The 18,634-nt window shown below is 62.0% G+C and overlaps 1 protein-coding gene across 1 annotated transcript in view; it reads right to left on the minus strand.

Moving 5' to 3' along the window:
* UVSSA (UV stimulated scaffold protein A) overlaps window positions 1–16,523 on the minus strand; it is a 24,915-nt gene extending 8,392 nt beyond the window's left edge. The window contains exons 1-7 of the mRNA XM_007467881.1: window positions 16,426–16,523; window positions 14,946–15,276; window positions 13,693–13,813; window positions 12,575–12,877; window positions 11,736–11,848; window positions 11,515–11,643; window positions 3,843–3,948 (exon numbers count right to left, since the gene is read on the minus strand). Of these exons, the coding sequence (XP_007467943.1) occupies window positions 3,843–3,948; window positions 11,515–11,643; window positions 11,736–11,848; window positions 12,575–12,877; window positions 13,693–13,813; window positions 14,946–15,276; window positions 16,426–16,523 (1,201 nt within the window). The remainder of the gene's footprint in view (window positions 1–3,842; window positions 3,949–11,514; window positions 11,644–11,735; window positions 11,849–12,574; window positions 12,878–13,692; window positions 13,814–14,945; window positions 15,277–16,425) is intronic.
* Between the last annotated feature and the right edge of the window lie 2,111 nt (window positions 16,524–18,634).

Genomic DNA, 18,634 nt, shown 5'->3' on the forward strand with positions numbered 1-18,634 from the left:
ATGATCTCTTAAAAAATCAGCAGAAAAAAGGTTTCCCCGGCAAATAAAAGGTAGGGAAAGAAACAAACAAACCAGCAGCAGCAGCAGCAGACTAAAGGGAGGCCGGCAAACAGACGTGCAGCACGACGCTGGCGACCCCAGCTGAGAGCACGGGAGTAACTCAACGGATTCAAGTCAACGAGAAGACACGCTGATAAAATTAGAAACAAGCAGCGATTTACCATTTGGGCGAGAACCACTTAAAACAAAAGGTTAACAGAGACTACGAATAAAAGAAAATAAAAGGATGAAAAAACACTCGCTGTGCCAATGGGAACTAGAAGGAAGCTGAGCCGATGTCACCACAAAAAAAACTGGGTTCTATGTCAAAAAGCTGCATAAGAGGAGTGTGTGAAGGTGTAACGGACGTGAACGGCTCTGCCTCAGGAGCGCCCTGGGAGTTCCGGCCGGACCCTGGCCAATGGGGGTGGATGAAGGGTCAGTGAGGCCGTGGCTTCTATGACAGACACCCTGGGGCCTCACGTCTAAGAAGTCCTTCCCAGGACACGTGGAAAACTGACAAGACAGCCAGGCAGGCAGCTCCAGGGGCCAAAGGGCCGCCACGGGAGCAGAGCAACACCAACAGCGACACGAAGCGCTGCCCGCGACACCACGAGCCCGGCCTCCCTGATGGCACGTCTCCATCCCTCCACCCACGTGCACAGGCTGGAGAACATCCCCCCACTTAGACAGAGAAACCAGAAAGGAAACGACACAGCACTGAGAGCTGGGCGCCAGGGGAAATACTTGGGGGAGGAAGGGGAAGTGGGAGGGGAGAAAGGCGAAAAGGACAGGGTGGGAAGGCTGGCTCAGGCCACCATCAGCTCCAGGCTCTCTGCAGCAGGGTGGGCGGACCTCGCGGCCAAGTCCTCCCGCTGTCTGCACGTGGCCTCCCCACGTGCGCGGCCGGAATGCTATCTGGTGCTTTTGTAGATGATAGCAGGTGAGTAGCAGCGATAGAGGCCTCATACTGCCCACAAATCTGAAACCGTTTACCCCAGGCCCTTCACGAAAAACGCCCGCCCTGCCTGCTCCAGACGCCCTCCGAGTTTGCGCACGGCCCTGAGAGTACGGGGTCCACCCCTGCTTCTCAGGTGCCCGTGGCTGAGAGTGGAGGACATGGGGCAGAGCCACTTGGCGTGGCAGGGTCCACCTTGGTCACCAGGCAGCACCCTGAGCCCTGAGGCTTGGGTGCTCTTGGAAGGCCGGCGGGGACCCGGCCCCGCGACCAACACATCCCAGGTCCAGTCACAAAGCCTTCCAGATGCCCCCACTCGGGATGCCTACAATGCAGCGTTACCAACTGGTGCAGACCCCGACACGGGCATGCGCACACACGGGGAGGCGGGACTGATAAGTGGCCGCTGTGGCACTCATGTAGGTGGCTACAATCGCAACCCAAAGATCGATACGAGAATTCCTAAGAGTTACAAGAATGAAATATATTTTTCATTGATTTGTTGTTTTAAACCATTAAAAAGATGGGTGAGCGTGTTGAAGCAGGGTAAACACTCAGAGCACTAAAAAAACACTACCGTGCTCACACTGCTGTAGAAAATCAATCACCCTGACACACTTTCAAGGTAAAAGTCCGAAAAGCAGACGTGTCCCCCGGCCCCGGGTGCTGTGCTTTCGGGGAGAACACTGAGTCCGGGGAGACCGGAGGTCGCAGGTCACAGCGAACCCCGCTAGCCCCACCCACCCGTACAGGGGCGTCTGCCTCAAACACAGATCTCAGCTCAAATCTGCTCCCTCGGCGGCTCTGAGGAAGAGTCATGAGAATGCCCAAACCCCCTGGGCTGGTTTAAACTGACCAAGTGGCACCTCCGTGCCTGCAGCGCTAAAGCAGATGGGGTGGGCGGGATCGATGGCAGGAAATGGAGGGGCGGGGGCTCCGCGTGGAGTTCGGCTGCAAGCCTGACACTATTGATTTTACCTAGTTCAGCTGGCCTTGTAATTAAAATGTAAATTTGAGAAAGAGATTACGTCCTGACAGAAATGGTAGGATTAACGGGAAGATAAAAGCCCCTCAGTGAAAATTCAGAGAAAGAAATGAGAAAGAAAACGGGCGCCCGTCTCCTCAGCTGTGGATTTAGACCGAATCTACTGCAGTCACCTGAGTTTAATTGAAAAACCAGTGACGGACTATCAACTACAGTTATGAACTGGTGCGCCCAGCACTTCCTGCAGTGGCCCCGTGGCCCCGAGCTCTGTGCTCCAGACCAGGAACCAGACCCCTCCAGGGAACGGGGGGACGGCACCCAGCCCCCCCACTGCTGCAGGACAGACCCGGAGCTCAGCAGGTCCTGTCGTGCGAGGGCTCCCAGGCTGCCCGGCCCACAATCAGGGGATGGCTCAGCTCCACTGTCACACCTGGGGCCCCGCTGGGAAGACAAGTGGTGGGTCGGTGACACCTGGAGGTGGTCACCCACAGTGGTGCCTGGCGAACTGGGAGCCTCCTGGCGGGGCTGGAGCTCCCTCGATGCGGGGCGGCCAGGGGAGACCTGGGAGGGCAGTCAAGGCACCCCAGGGCCTCCAGCACCCCTGGCAGCCTCACGGGTGTGGGACGAGGCCTTGCGGGGTGCGGGCCAGGCACCTGGAGGACAAGGCAGAACAGAGGGCACGGGGAGTGGCCCAGTGGTCAGAGGAGCCCCACTGCTGGGATGGCGCGGTTGGGGCAGCCGGGACCGAGGGCGGGGCGGTGGCCGGGAGGGCAGGAGGCGGGTGGAGGCTGCACCCTAGGGCACCCAGGGAGGGTCACGTGGCACAGACGGCAGGACCCAAACACTGGAGGGCTGTGAAGCTGGTGTGGTAACTTGGTGTGACACACCTAAAGGGTCATGCCCTCACGCTCCAACTGCCTGAGCGTCTAAACTAACAAATTCATATCTCATCTCACACACACCGATCAAATCAACTTGTCCACTTCTCCACAAACCCACGTGCGATCTTGGTTTCATTAGCTTCCTCTGGACAAGAGATGCCTCCTGTGAAGAGGAGGCTTTTGGAGACTTTTTGGAAAAGAAAAGAATGCTACACGGGAAAGACAGGTCGCGGGTAGCACGCCTTCTCAAGGTGTGTCATTGCTCCTGGGCCAGACGTCAGGCTGCGACTCCATCAATGGGAAGGAGGACACCGCCTGAGCTGTGACACCCCTGAGAAATGGAGACTGGGCAGCAGGGGAGCCCAGAGAATGTGGTTGCCCCCCATCCACCGAGGCAGTGGCGTCCCCCCCGACTCCCTCCCAGCCCAAAGGGCCCTACCGCCGCGGTAACCACACGGCGTGCCCCCAACACCTTCCCCCAAGCCCAGGAGGCGCTCTCTGCTCTGAGGGTGCCCTTCCAACCCTGGACTCACTCCCGACGGCTGAGACTTCTGTGACCCCAAGCAGGGCTGCCCCTCACCGTGGTGAGGCCTGAAGCTGCAGGGCGGGGGGGTGGTCAGCATGGGCCTGTGGGGTGGGTCGGGGGCCTCCGTGTGTGGACAGCCTGGCCGCACCCACAGGAACTGGCAGCAGGGCCTGCCCACCAAGTGGACCGCGGGAACCTGGGGCGGACCTCGGGGAGGGGCCCAGGCCAGTGAGCACCCCGACCAGGAAACGAGAATCACATGGTTTTCAATGAAGGCGGCTCTGCAGGGTCGACGGGCGGGGACGCAGTGAACCTCAGGACCAGGTGGTGCAGACTCGGGGTGCCTACCACGGCCAGCTCCCTGCTTGGCGGGCCCCAGGCCGGACGTGAGGCCTGACCTGAAGGGCAGCGTCCGGGGCGGGACCTCCTCCCGGCCCCAACCTGGCCACTCACCACACTCAGGCTGCAGGTGCTCAGGGACGCAGGCCTCATAGCCCTCCTTCTCCGGGACCTCCACAAAGTCCTCGTCGTCCTCAGCCTCGTCCCGCAGGGCTGCCGCCTGTGGACACACCCCCAGACCTGTGAGTGGACAGCACAGGCGGAGACCCGGACAGCCCCAGTCCTGCTTCTGTGGACTTTCCCCAGGTCGGGGTTTCCTGTCGACCGAGACGGCCGCGATGGAGGTCCGCTCCCGCCCCTAAACCACACGAGCTGCACGCGTTCCTCCACTGGCCGGCCCTGAGATGCGCGGATGGGCTCTGCTTCAGCCCAGAGCCCCCACAAGCGGCAGGTCTCACCCGCACAGGCAGGGCCTGCATGACGGCCCTCCATGCAGCTCCAGCCAGGCCAAAGCACCTCGTCCTGCCCCGGGCTGGCTCCCCACCTGGGTGTCCAGTGGTGCCGGTGTGACCACAGCACTTCTGGAATACTCTACCTTCAAGACGGCTTGTTAAGAAACCACCGAAGAGGAAGCTTCCTCTGGACAAGGCCAACCTCCCCGCCTGCTCTGCGAGGCAGGGTCACTGTGCTATGCCTGGAGCCCCCCCACCCCTCAAGCCCAGGGACCCAAGAACCACCCAAGGCGTTCTTTTCAAGACCCGTCCCCTCTGCCTCTGCCCCCACCCACTCCTGGGCAGTGCCCGGCTGGGTAGGAGCGGCAGGGACACGGAGCACAGAGGGCTCACGTCGTGGGGACCAGAGGGCCCTCCAAAAAGCAGGACGACCGACGGCCTCGCACACGTGCCAATGTGCTGGGGCCACGTGCAGCATGAATGAGGTGTTGGCAGCCCATGCTGCGCAGACCCAGAGGCACAGCCCCTCCAAGGCCAGAGCAGCTTCCTGCTCCCCTTCTCCCTCACCCATCCTCAACAGCCCCCCGCACTCCAGGACAGGGCGTGGGGGCCTGTCCTTCTTGAGAGGGTCACGGCAGGAAGGCGCCCAGAAGCCCGGCCCCACTGCCAGCGCCATCCTGAAACACTCGGGGGGCGCTGTCTGCCTCCAGCCTCTCAGGCCAGGAAAGGCTGCTGCCCCCAGGCCCACCCGAAGGAACCGTCCAGAGAGGCAGCCCGCTGTCGGGGTGACAGCAACCAACAGTTGTATCCATCAGACTTGCCCTCCCCTCCAGAGCCCATCTCGACAGCAACGCCTCAGGGGCTCACAGACACGCCGGGAAGGACGGAGGGCCCAGCCCGGCGACGCCCCACGCCCTGCGGACCCAGAATCCACGGAGGAGCTGCCCACGAGGCCTAATCAGATGCAAATGCGCTGAGCTTGGGCACAACCCGCAGCATGCGTCTGGGAAGCACGGAGACATTAATCATTGGAAACTGTAATTTTTGTTATCGGTCTAACACTGATCAAAAGGGAAGCCTGTCTCCGCCGCTGACCTGTGAAACGTCCCAATTATACTCTTTGGAAATGACAGGGGCACTTAACTCCAGAGCTGAGCAAATGACGACGATCAATCACGTTTGAATAACAATGAGCCGCGGACCTGAAAATTATTTTTGTATAGAATCTACCCAGCAATTTATGAAAGGTGGAAAGCAGCCCAAGGTTTTAGGGCATTACGGTCCCGGCTAGTGCAGTGCGTATCAAACACTAAACAGAATTTATGTGTTTTAATTTTCTAAAGGTAGATGTGGACCAGGTGCTACAATGCATAACACGTAGTGCCAGACTTTAAATATGGGGCTCATTTTCATAAAATGTTATGCTTATTGCTCACACCCTTGAATTTCACCTGGGACTTTTATTAAATTTTCATTTCCTAAAAAATAATTAGCTGCTTAGCTAACTATTAGGAATTATACCTTCTTTCTCCCCAACTAAAGTTGTTTATCCCCATGATTAAACACTAAGCCCTGGCTCCCTCTGTTCTTAAAGTCTCACTGACGAGGCCATGAGGCCGTACCGCACCCAGGAAGACCGTCTGGCCCTCAAGAGCTGCCTCCTTAGGGCCCCCGGCCAGGTCCTCGGGCACAGCCTTGCTGTGAGCGGCCCCAGCGCCTTTGTACGAGAGCTACCTTGGCCATCGCTGCCACGCTTGCGTCCTAAACCCCTTAGCAGCTGGGGTGACCCTCAAACCACGGCCCTGCGGGAGGAAGCAGGGGCTTCGCTGCTGCTACTGAACTCAAGCTTGAATGAACCCATTCTCGAGTTCTAGTTCATACGGGCTGGGCTGGGCTCTGCTGTCCTGAGCACACAGCAGGACCTTCTGCGTCCGGCTCTGGGCACGCTACCCTCATGGGAGAACAGCAGTGCAGATGTCCCAAGGCACAATCCCTGCGGCCGGAACACCTGGGGCCAAGGGCCCGTTCAGAGGAAGGAAACCCCCTGCCCGCAGGCTGGACAGTCCTCTCCAGGCCTCCGGAAAGCACATGGCTGGAGACATCGAGGCCCACGAGAAAGCATCCACCTGTGCTCGGGGGGCCAGCCCAGGGGTCCCAGGCAGTCGCGCTGGCAACCTCCCCTCCAGGTTAAAGGTCACAGATCAGGTCAGACGCCACACTGGGTGCGCGTAGAGGCACTACGGGCAGAGCAGGGATGAGGGGAGGCCCGAGGAGCCCAGGAGGTCACGCCCTAGGGAGGAATCGGTTGAGGGTAGGTGGCCTTCAAAACGGGGCCAGACTCGCCAGTGGTTCTCAAGAGAAGTTTGCTGGGAGCTGAGCTTCCCAATCGGGAAGAAAGACCACCAGACATGCTTGAGAAAGCAGCCCGCCCTCGTCTGGGGGCCAGGAGGCCATGCCAGGCCGCCCCCGGCGGGGTGCCCACCCTCCCTAACAGGTCAAGTCCCAGGGCCTCGGAGGCCCGGGCAGGCGGTCCGAGCCCTGCGGTCAACCGTCTGGGTGAGGGCCAGGCCCCAAGCTGAACCCTTCCAAGGCCGCAGGGAGGTGTGGAGGACGCCCCGGGCTTTCCTCTGGTTTCACACAAATTGATTCTCGCCCACAGTTAAAAGGATTTAGAAAAATGAGGCTCCCCAATCATAATTAAACAAGCAATAAAAACAGCTAAGATATACAACGTAATCTGTTTACAGAAGTAGGGCAGCGGGTTGCTAATTACTTGAGAAGGATGGGAAGAGCCACCTCCCAGGTCTGCCCGCCAAAGGCACGCCCGAGATACAGCTGGACCATTAAATAAATTTTGTGCGATCTAATTAACTCGGGGCGCCATCTCCATTACTTTTCACCCAAGAAATCACTTTTGTTCAGTTTCATGTGTGTCTGTTTCCCTTTTTTTAAAAAAAAATGATGTAAGGCCTCGTCAGACAAGTGAGCTCCAAGCTGCATTTGTCTCCGCGGCTTGATGGCAATGCATTTAAAACCCCATTCTATCTTATAAACTAAAAATTAAACGTGCTCAGCTGTGATGGCTGTCATCACATCTGCTATTTATATGCTAATGCCCTCCCTGGACGCAGTGCAAATTGCCCAGCCAGGCCAATACCTCACGCGCATCTCCACTGCCGGGACGCACCTCAGAGGGCAGAGGACGCGCGGTGACCACCACGGGCCCGTGGAACAGGAGGCGGACGGAGCGTGGAGCACGTCCTCACCTCCCGCACGGGGGCCTGAGAGCCACCAGTCAGACCGGCTGTCCCTTTCTCACCCGCTCCCACGCGGCCGAGCCCTGAGAGCTGCTCCAGCACCTCTGCCAGCCTGCCGGGGGTGCGCAGGGAGGCCACCGAACGCCTGGCCGTCCATTTCCAAGCCGAGGCCAGGTGGCCTGAGCCCGTTCTGCGTGATGAGGGCGCGCTCCTCCCTCAGCACGACCTCCTAGCAAGAGTGAGGTGCCTGCTGTGCCGCCTCACCTTGGCCGGAAGACCCACGCGGCTCCGCCTAGACTCAGTCTTCCCATCCGTGAGAGGACCGTGAAAATGGAATCGACCTCATAGGGCTGACTTTGGAATTAACGGGATCACACGTGCAAAGTGTTTGGAAGAGAGCGGCCACCCTGGAGGGTGCCGGGGAGGATGGGCTGCAGGGCAGGGAGGGCCCAGGGGCTGCGGGGGAGACGGCTGGCCCCCGCCCCCCCAGCAGCTAACACGCTCCTGGTCCCCGTCCTCGCGAGAACGTGTGCAGCCCCCTCCCCCGGCTCCAGCCCTCACACAGCAGCCTTCAGCGCTGTGGTGATGGAGAGGGCGCGTCACCAGGAAGGTTGTTTACTGGCCCTGCCGAACACAAGGTCCTGACTGCCAGCTGATTTAGTTCCCTTGCTTCCGTGGGGCACCCGACGCGGTCAACATTTCACTCCCCTTGTTCCCTGCTCCTTCCTTTTCACCTACAGGAAGCCAGCACTCAGCTCCGGGAGCAGAAAAACGCCTCGCCTCCAGCACACAGCACAGCCGTGACAGCAGCCTGGCCTCGGCCCGCGCACCCGGCCCGCGCACCCGCCTGGGCGACCAGCAGGAAGAAAACCTCACCCAGGGTTAAGAGGAGCGATCTCCACTTTTGCAATGAGAGGGGGTGTGTCTGAGTTAAAACCCTGTGGCTGCCACCTCAGACCACCAATGGGTGAGAACGAGAGCATCCGCGCGGGCATTCCAGCCGTGGAAGCGAGGAACCTGACAACTGAGAAGACACCCACACTGTCCACAGCTTAAACAGACTGATACTTGGAATTATTTTTTTCTGACTTACTGGTTGAAGAAAGATTAATATTTTTTTAATTACACAATACAAAGTTAAGTGGTGATCGTAGCTACATAGTTAAGCAGCAGGCAATTTAAAAGTTTTCAAAGGATTTTTATCAGTTTAACGGATGTAGCAGCCACGGATTATTAGACCTCTCCTCTAGCAGCAAAACTGGAAACTAAATCTACCAAACGATGCTCCATATCGATCTAGTTAAGATTGATCCCCGGCCCGCTTCCACAAGGAACAGGGACAGATACTCTATAAAACAAACGGTTAAACGTATTTAAGCTGGCTTAAGTATTCTTTAAAGACACAATGTCTACATCAAAAGGAAAACAATACAGCAACACACAGACTGAAACAGGAAATCTGAAAAAAAGGCCCTTGGCCTGGCTGCAGTTAGGCTGCCCAGGAGAAGCCCCTGCACGACCCACACTTTCCACGGTCGAAGCCATCGCCTAAGCTTCAGCACGACCTTCACATCAGTTTTGGTCTCTTCCACGTTTGTTAAAATTCTCAAATATTTAACTACATGCTCCCAGCTCACCGCATGCTAAGTGGGTAAACACCAGGCAAAGGATTTAAGCCCCGAACATTTTACGTGAAAACGAGTGAGTGAGAAAGACTGGGCCGTGATTCTAATTGCCACTGGGCCGCGTGGCGCGGGCGCAGGTGCGCAGATGCCGCAGCCTGCCTATTCTGGGAAGCAGGCTGCCCAAGCGAGTGGGCGCTGCCACTCAGCGGCCAAGCCCCAATCACCCCATCAACAAGCCTGCCGCCACTGCTAGTGAACCAGCCGGCACGCTCTCCAAGGATTCAGGGCCTCTGGAATCAACTCCTGGAGGAGCCTGACAAGGCAGCGACACTCCCACACCCGACCACGCGCCCACCCCGACAGACCCCGGCCACCTCAGCTCGTGCCCTCAGTCGCCTCCCTGCACAGAGTGCACTCTGACCTGACGTGCCTCCCGGGCTTTGGGGCTGCCCGGCCACCATCAAGGATGCACTGATGTTCAAGCTGGAAACAGACGCAGTGGGCCGCTCAGGGCTCGCTCCCAGCAGCTGGCCTCACCTAGTGGCCCTCTAGGGAGCCACATCAAGACATTCGGAAGGTTCTGCTACCAGTCTGGGCTCCGAGTCTTGCCAGCCCGGGCAGTGCAGGCTGGGCCCAGGCCCGGAGGGACCAGACTGTGCTGCCTGGTCTCTCCTTGAGGCTCCCCCAGAGCCCTGGCTGCTCCAGGACGCCCGCTGCTCGGAGAAGGGGGGAGCTGCCCCAGCCCCGCCAGACACAGTGAGGGAAAGGTGGCCTTTGAGCAAGACACGCCAGCCTCAGGTGCCTGTGAAGGGGGCACACGGTGGCAACCCCTGATCCCCACACCCCTCACTGCTCTCGGCCTGGCCTTCTAACCCGACACCGCGCCGGGAGTCCGCTGAGCCTCAGAAACACGCACCCCCCAGACCTGAGAGGACGCACGCACCAGACCAATTCCTCCCCCGGGCCCAGAAAACACCCTTTCTCATCGTGAAACAAGTATCTCGGTCAAAACTGACAGAACTAACTTATTTCCTGTTCAGTTATGCACCCAGCAAAGCCCTAGCGGCCACGGAAGCAGGGCCAGGCCCCCAGCTGACAACCAGGCCTCCTGCCGCGTGTCTCGGGAGATCAAGATCGCCCTCTGCTGGTCTCCGGGGGCTGCACACCCGCAAAGAGGAGAGCAGACGACGGCCCCCTGCTCCGGAAGCTCTCAGAAACTCTCGCAGGGCCCATCCCCGCGGGCCCCTGAGGGCAAGGACGAGGCACCAAGGCCCAGGGTGCTGGCCACTCTCCCCTCTGAGTCTGAGGAGCTTCAAACTTGACCTTTTCCTCAGCAAGGAACAGCGCTCTCCCCACCCCAGGGCTTCCTCAGGAACAGGAGAGGGACCTGCCCCGGCCCCCGCCCCCTCCCCCTTCAGGTGCCACAGCTCAGCCCTGTGGGGTTCGGGCTCTGGGCGTCCCTGGGGCGCAGTGCACTCTGCTGCCCGTTTCCTCGTTGGTTCTGACCACAGGCTTCTTGGCTCTGATTGCCAATGACGTCCAGCTGTGGCTGTCACCCCCACACACCCTCCAGCTGTAGCAGCTCCCCGCCCCCCACAGCCCCCTGGGACACCCTCAGAGAACCCAGCTCTCTCAGTCCCTTTCAGGCATGAAGGTCCAGCCCCTGGTGCAAGCCCATGGGAGGGGCCCTGGACGCCACCATCTCTGAGGCTCAGGGTCACCGCACAGGGGCCTGGTGTCCGGGAGCAGGTGGTTTTACCCCGCCCAGTCCCCGGGGCCCCTGACCAGGGCCACACGCCTGCCCCCGCCCCACAAGCCTTGCTGGGGACACAGCCATGGAAGATCAGCTCCCCGCTCCCGAACCACGTGGCACCTGGGAGGCGGCGCCGTATGCCCAGCAGATGGCAGGCCTTGAGCACCCTCCCAAAACCAGGCACCAGTCCCCACGTCCACCCCACTTGGCCGCCCTAGGCTGGGACACTGCTCTGCACGTAAGAGACATCCTGGTTTTCTGTGTCCTGCAATCACCGTTGGCTCCAGTGCACAGACGGGAGAAACGCCCAAGGCTGGAAATTGCTACCGAGTTCACGGGAAGGGGCCTACTAGGTGCTCGGGCCGGGCGGCAGCCTAGTCTCAACGAGGCCGCCTCCCACACATCCCTGCTTGGGCCCTGGGAGCCCCCTCCCCAACTAGAGCCTTCCGCCCGCTGCCCAGCCCACCTCCCTCGCCCTTCTGCCAAGACCCGGTCCCAGTCCCTCCACGTGTGGCGGGGGCCTGGCTGTGGCCTCTGGTGCTCAGTCCAGGGCTCCCGCTCAGGGAAGTCGGTTCCCAGGGAGGAAGAGAAGGAACAACGCTGGGGACCCAGGGACGCCTGCTTGCGTAGGAGGCCGAGCTGGTATCAGAGGAAGGTCCCCTGGCTGTCCTCACGGGCGGACGGGCCGGCGGCACTCACCTCCCTCCTGCAGCCCTCCTCGGGCATGACATCCAGCTCCCGAGATCGCCTCAGGGCAGTTTCCAGCTCAGCCTTCAGGTCGATAGCACCCTCCAAGTGCCTGCCGCGCGTCCCTGCGCGGGTGAACAGCTGCGAGGACGGGGAAGCACTCAGCAGGCTGGGCACCCTCCCTCCCTCCCCCGGGGTCGCCCTGGCACCCTCTGCCCATACGCCTGGCCCACCTGGACCCAGGAGCACACGGCTGGCAGGAACTTGTTCTGGATGAGCCTGAGCGTGTCCCGGACCACATGGATGATGACCAGGTTGTCCTCATCCTCGTGCACCTTCAGGCTGTCTGCAGCAAGCACACGGGTCATCAGAGGGACCACCGCCTGGGCAGGTCACCGGGCACCCCAGACGGGCCACCCGCACTGCCACCCACCCTGCCCCAGCCACACATCACCCGGGACCTCAAACCTGACTCCCTAAGGAGACTCACTGCCTTGTGATCTCGGCCACGATGGATTTAGCCTGACCCCAACGCCTCCCTCCGCGCCAGGTGGTCGGGAGACCCCTCCCCGCACTACTTGCGGGATGGAGGCCACACCCGCCCCTGGGCCCCAGAGTCCTCTCTCTGAGCTCTACCACGCCCGCGAGCCTCAACCAGGCACCCCAACCTCCAGCACACCCCTGCCTCCACGGCCCCGGCCAGAGGGTGTTGGTTCCCTGGGGCTTGCAGGGCTCTTCCTGCAGCCCGGCTGTCCTCCAGCCCCGCCTGATGGGCCTGGGCCACATGGGGTTGGACGGGGGGTCAGTGCCCCTGCCCCACCGGTGGCTGGAAAGCAGGAGCCACGTGGGGCCAGCCTGTCACCACCTGTGTCGTCACAAACATGGTGACAAGCTGTTTCTCAATGACTTCTTTTTCCCAGCCACCCTCCAACCCCTCCGCAGGGGCACCCCATCACTGGCGCATCAGGCCCACCCTAACCGCCAGGCCTGCGTGTCGCAATGAGGACCCACAAGCCTAAGTCACCCCTGCCCCCACAGCTTGGGAAGCCCAAGCTCTGGGACGTGCCCGCACCTGAGGAGAGCTCCACCTCGAGCGTGTACTCGCGGGAGCCCAGCCCGTGGTGCCGCACAAACCCTTCGGGGTCGCTGTCCTCGTCCCTGTCCTCTGCGGGCGGACCCTCCGCACCCGCGGCTCCTGGGCGGCGGGCGCAGGCGGCCAGGGTCTTGCTGCAGCAGGGCTGCTCCTCGTCCCTGCCACCCTCCTCGGCCATGGCGGGCCAGGCAGCCCCCGGGGTCGGGTCAAGGTCAAAGGGCACCAGCAGTCGGAAACAGCTCTCCAGCTCCACTAGGCAGCTCCGGATCTCCCCGGACATTTCTAGGAGAACAAAACGGGGCTCGCTGGGTCCCATCAGGACTTGGCAGTCGAGGGTGGGGAGGCAGCCAACCGCCCGCCCCACCCCCCACTTCCTCCACAGGGGCAGGCAGGCGCCCTGCTCCAGAGAGCACCCGGCCGGCCACGGCAAGGCCATCCTTCAGGACGTCCTGGGTACCACCCTCAGTCCCGACTCATGCTGCGACGGTGCCCGGCGGCATCTATGGACACCCAGCGAGAGCCTCTGTGGGCAGTACTTCTGGAAGACAGCAGCCGGCCGAGGGGAACACCGCCACCGTCCCGCTCTGGCCGCCCCCCACCCTCTCGGCATCTCCCCCGGGCCGACCACCTCTCCCTGCTCTGCGGCTATCCTGAGGCCAGGCCTCCTCCCCAGGTGCTCCCACCCTGGCTGCCCTTCACGGGAAGGGCTGGCCAAGGGTGGGGATCTGGGGAGGAGGCCCGTAAGACCATGGCTGGGGGGTGGAGGAGCGTCAAACGCATGGGGTGTGCAGACCACTGCGGGGTGCACGTCTCAAGCACTGTCGCCGGGGCCGCGGGGGAGGCGTGGATGGCCTGCAGGGTGCCTCCTGCTGCCCGGCCTCCAGAAGGGAGGGCTGGGGTCTGTGGCTGAGTGCCTCCCCCAGCCCTCAACCTGAGCCAGCTCCGACCAGCCAGCCTGCCCACTCGCCTACCCCCCAGCCCCTCCATCAGGGACCAGGCCCTGGGATGGGAGAACAGAGAGCTGGGCGGAGACCCGAGCTCTGCCTGGGAAGGTGCAGCAGGTGGGCGCTGGGGCACCCCCATTCCCCACAGCTCACCTTCCATCTCCCGCGCGGCCTGCTCAGACCTCTCCTTGTAGATTCTGTCCAAGCGCTTCTGTTTCTCCTCTGCTCGCTTTCTCTCTGCCAGAGTTCTAGCATCCACATCTTGGAAATCTACCTGAGAAGTTGAGGTAAAGATCAGATCTGACCGTCGTGAACCCAAGTAAAACAAGAATCAAAAACAGGCCTAAGGGGGCTTACCTGGTGGCGCATATGTTAAGAACCTGCCTGCCAATGCAGGGCACACGGGTTCGAGCCCTGGTCTGGGAGGATCCCACGTGCCGCAAAGTAACTAAGCCTGTGCGTCACAACTACTGAGCCTGTGCTCTAGAGCTCGCGAGGCCACAACTGCTGAGCCCGCGTGCTACAACTGCTGAAGCCTGCAAACCTAGAGACCGTGCTCTGCAGCAAGAAAAGCCACTGCAGTAAGAAGCCTATGCACCGCAACGAAGAGTAGCCCCCGCTCGCCCCAACTAGAAAAAAGCCCGCGCGCAACAACGAAGACCCAACACAGCTAAAAATAAATAAATAAAATAACTAAATTCAAAAAAACAAAACACAAAAAGCAAAAACTGGCGTAAGAGAAGACGCAGCCGGACCAGCTACAGTCATGAGCTCTACGGGTCTCAAGTTCACACGCGCTTTTTTAACACACACAGCGACACGCTCAGCTGCGATGTTTAACCCCCTGTAAGAACACAGCCAGCGGCGTCTCCCACTAAAATAAGATGTAAAAGACTTCCAGCCCCACGTGTGCTGCAAGCAGGCAGGCAGCAAGCTCGCTCCAATTAGTGGGAAGGAAGGCTGCTGGCTGGACCGAGGGGCCTGAGAACAACGCTCGAGTGGACCCCTAGGGAGTGGCAGGAAAGGCAGCAGCCACAGGCCGGGAGTACAGGCACGTGGGGGAGGCTGGCACTACCGGTACTGGTAGGTACCATCCACCCGGGCCGGCCAGAGCCTGTGGCAGCCCAGGCAGCAACTCACAGTGAAAGCGGGGGACAGCCCGAGCGCAGAGCCCAGCACAGAAAAGGGCTGCGTCTGAGCAGCTGAATCTCCCTCCTCATTCTTCTTCATCTTTCCTAGAAACCAGGTCCAAAGGCTCAGCACCTACACGTGGGGACGGGCTGCGGCTCTTCCCCCAAAGCTGCTCCTCCTGTCTTGGGAGCCCCCGAGGCCCGCCCCCTTCAGTACCCCCGGGGCTCAGGCAGGTCTCCCCGCGGGGAGGGCAGTGCAGCTTGGGGCCTGCCTACCTGTTTGTTGTGCGTTAAGAAGTGGAAGCCCAGGGCCAGCTTCTTATAGGCTGTTCCATACTTCTCGTTCCAGCCGCGGATGGCCCGGGTGGCGGCCTGCCTCAGCTTCTGTGCCACCTCCCTGGGGGGCGGCAGGGGCCGCTCGTGGTCGGTGCCCAGTGTGAGCCCCAGGAACTCCTGGAAGTTGGAAACGACCAGCACCCTGAAATGGTGAGACCTGGCAAAAAGCTGGTCCAGGACCTGGAAAGCGGAGAGGCGGACCTCGGCGTGCTCCTGGCTCAGCTGCGCCATCAGCAGGCGGTAGGTGCGGCCAAGCTGCTCCTCTGAAGACCTGAGGACACAGCCGTCCTCACCAGGCGCCTGACGCACCCACAGGTGGCAGGGACGCGCGCCCTCCCGCAGCCCTCTGTCCTTCCTCCAGAGCAAAGTGGACAAACTACTGCCCGCGGGCCAACCCCAGCCCCTGCCTATTTCTGCACAGCCCACAAGTCAAGAACAGTTTCTCCTTTTCTTGGTTAAGACAAGTCAAAAGAGTAACACTTCCTGACGTACGAGATTCAGTGTGGGTGCCCGGTTTTATTGGGACCCAGCCAGGCCCATTCATTCATTCAGCGGCTGACCACCTGTCCACAGCCCAGTGCCCACAGCAGACCTGACCGCCTGCGGAGCCTGAAAGACTCCCCGTCCGGCCGGCCCGCGGGTAGAGGCCTGCCGGCCCTGCACTCGCGTAGCAGAGAACCCACCCCAAGGGGAGACCACACGTGCCAGCACCCCCAGAAAGCTCTGTGGGCCTCTGGGAGCCGCCCTGGTGGGCCGGCGCACACCCTGACCCCTCGTTGCTCCTCCTACCGGCTATCCCCGCCCCTGCACACACCCTGCTGTTTGGGGGGATTCTGGGGCGTGCGGCAAAACCTGATCTGAGCCACTATTTTTTATCAAAACGTAAATCACTAACAGGATCACTTAAGTTCCCCTGCTTTGTAAACACAGGATAAGAACGATCAGTAAATCCCCTCGGCTTACGTTCCCAGCATCTGAGAGGCCCTCGGCAGTGGGAGAAAAGATGGGGTGGTGTTGAAAAACAGGTCCTGCAGAGCTCGCCTGCTATATCTCTAACCTTCCTCCCATCCTTTGTTCCAACAGTAACTAATCCGTAAGTCACACACGTGCGCTCAAGGACACACACACACACACACACACAAACACACATGGGAGTGAACAGACACCAACCACAGCCCTGCTGTGTTCTCCCCCATGCCACACAGCCCCACCTGGGACCGCTACCCAGAACACGACCAGGCGCTGCAGGGCCCTGAAGAGACGTCCCGGGCATGTCCCTTTACTGGTTCTTTCCTGGCAAAGGGTCGATCGTGGGGACAGGCAGGGGAGGGCGGACCCCGGGGGAGCCCCACAATCTCCCAGGGCTGTCACGGGCTTGCTGAGACAGCCGTCACCTAAAACGTGAACGCTTATGTCGTACTTGCAAATTTTCTTCAGCTCCTTCATTTTCTCGGGATTCACTTGGGGCTCTCCTGAAGTTGTGAGCTCTTCCACCAACTCTGAAAGTTTCTGATCCATATGTAGAAACCTGCAACGCAGACACAATAAATGACCACCTAGCACTTCAGGGCTCTGGGTTTCACCGGCAAATGTTTGCTGGGCTCCACTGTGTGCTGGGCATCGGGGTGTGGGCGCAAGGCTGGGTCCTCGCTCCCTGGCCTCTGGGAGGTGACCCCCGATGCTGAAATACAATTCAAGGTGACGTTCCAAATCAGACTAACAAGACCTTTTTGGTGGAAATTAGGAAAGGAGTAACAACAGCACGTGAGCTCTGGAGGTCTGCGGTCCGACCCCACCAGCGCGGCAGAGGCTGCAGCCCGGCTGTTCTCCGCCTCCGGCCACGCACTGCGGTAAGGCAAGGATCAGAACGGTCTACGTTGCACTTCGTTAAATTAGCTTTCCCACAGGACCGCCGCCGCCCCTCTTCCCTCGCCAACACGACTTATCCGTCCAAAGGCCACAAGGCGGCCTCTACACCCGGAGCGAGCTGCTGCGACTCGACCTGCGCGCGGGGAGCCGCCCGGAGGCCGGGTGCGGAGGAGGCCGGGGCGCCCGCGCAGCACTTGCGCAGGAAGGAAGGGGCCGGGGTCGCCCTGAGCCTGGGGCGCCGAGGACGCCTGGCTGGCTGCAGGGCTCGGCTTCACCAGTGGAAAGAAGGGCCGGGAAGGTGCGCGCAGCCTCTCCCGTCGCGCCCGCCAACAGTAACGTTTATCGTCGCCGACCCCCGGCGGCCGGGGCGGGAGCCGCTCTCCCGAGCACACGCCAGCACCCGGCTGCCCACAGCCCTGTCAGGGCCGACTCCGCCCCCGTCCTGAAGTCCGGGGAGCTGCCGGACTGAGGAGGGGGCGTCCGGGGAGAGGTGCGGTAGGGGCATCACGAGGGGGACACAGGGGGCGTCCCCGAGAGAGGGCTCGCCCTCCGCCCCCCCGCCCCCGCCCCGTCGCCGCTGCCCGGCGGCGCAGGACCGCGGTACCTACCGCGCGACCCGGCCGCTCGCCTCACCTCACTCTTCCGGCGAAGGGCCCGCCCCCTGTCACATGCCCCAGATGGCGACAGTCATTGGCTCGCCGTGGCCCGGGCGGCGCGGGGGCGAAGGTCGGCCCGGCCACTATAGCGTCTACGCCGCGACGCGGCTGCTCTCAAGTTAGCCCGCCCCTTCCGGAGGAGGCCCCGCCCGCCTCCTGTCACGCGCCCCCGAGCTCGGCAAGCAATGGCTCGCCCTGACCTCCGAGGCGCGGACGTGGGGTCAGGGCTGAGGTCTGCGCGGTGACGCAGGCGCGCTCCCGGCAGGGGCGGGGCGGCCGAGGAGGGCGACGCGCGAGAAAAAGGAGGCGGGCGGGCGCAGCAAGTTCTTAAAGGAGCCGCGTGCGCGGGGGACGGGGCGGGGCGGGGCTGAGGGGTGCGAGCTTGGCGTTCACGGCGTCGCCGCCGGGAGGACTGCGGTCCCCCGGCCCGGCCCCGCCCCTGCGACGGGACGCCCGGGTGGGCGCCGCTGCGCGTTTCTCCCGGAGCGCCGGAGACCCTTCCCCAGGCGCCACTCGGAGGGCCCGGGAGGGGGCGCGGGCTCCCCGGGGCTGGGGGCCTCGGCAGATGACCCCCAACCCTCCCCGAGGAGTGGCGCCCCCCGCTGTCGGCACTAGCCTCGCTTGGGCGGCTACACTTCCCGGGTCCGATGGCATCGCTGGGAGCCGTGTCCGGGGGACCCTCCCCGGGAGACCCTCCCTGGTTCGCCTCCCGCCCGCTCGGTTGCCGAACGTCCCGGAGGCGGGGACACCCCGGGTTGGGCGTTGGGTCCTCACGCGGCCAGGGACCCCAGGTGCCATGTGCCAGCCCCAGCCAGGTGGCCCCGCACCCCAGCCGCCCTCCCCGGCGGCCCCTGCGTCCACGGAGCCCCGCCGCAGCCAGGCCCTCGGGAGGCGCTCGCCCGCTTACCGGCCCCGGGCGCCCGGCCCTCCCTGCGCAGCGCCGCCGCCTCCCCAGCTCTCGCCCGCCTCACTCGGGCTCTGGGTGCCGCGGCGCCGGCACAGAGCGGCGTCAGGGGGCAGCTGGGATGTGCCGCGGCCCGGGGTGGGGGCCGAAGCGGGTGACGGCGCTAGAGGCCGCCCGCCCCTGAGCGCGGGCGCCGCGCC

This window comes from Lipotes vexillifer, unplaced genomic scaffold (genome assembly GCF_000442215.2).
Source record: "Lipotes vexillifer unplaced genomic scaffold, Lipotes_vexillifer_v1.1 scaffold966, whole genome shotgun sequence".
Classification (NCBI taxonomy): domain Eukaryota; kingdom Metazoa; phylum Chordata; class Mammalia; order Artiodactyla; family Lipotidae; genus Lipotes; species Lipotes vexillifer.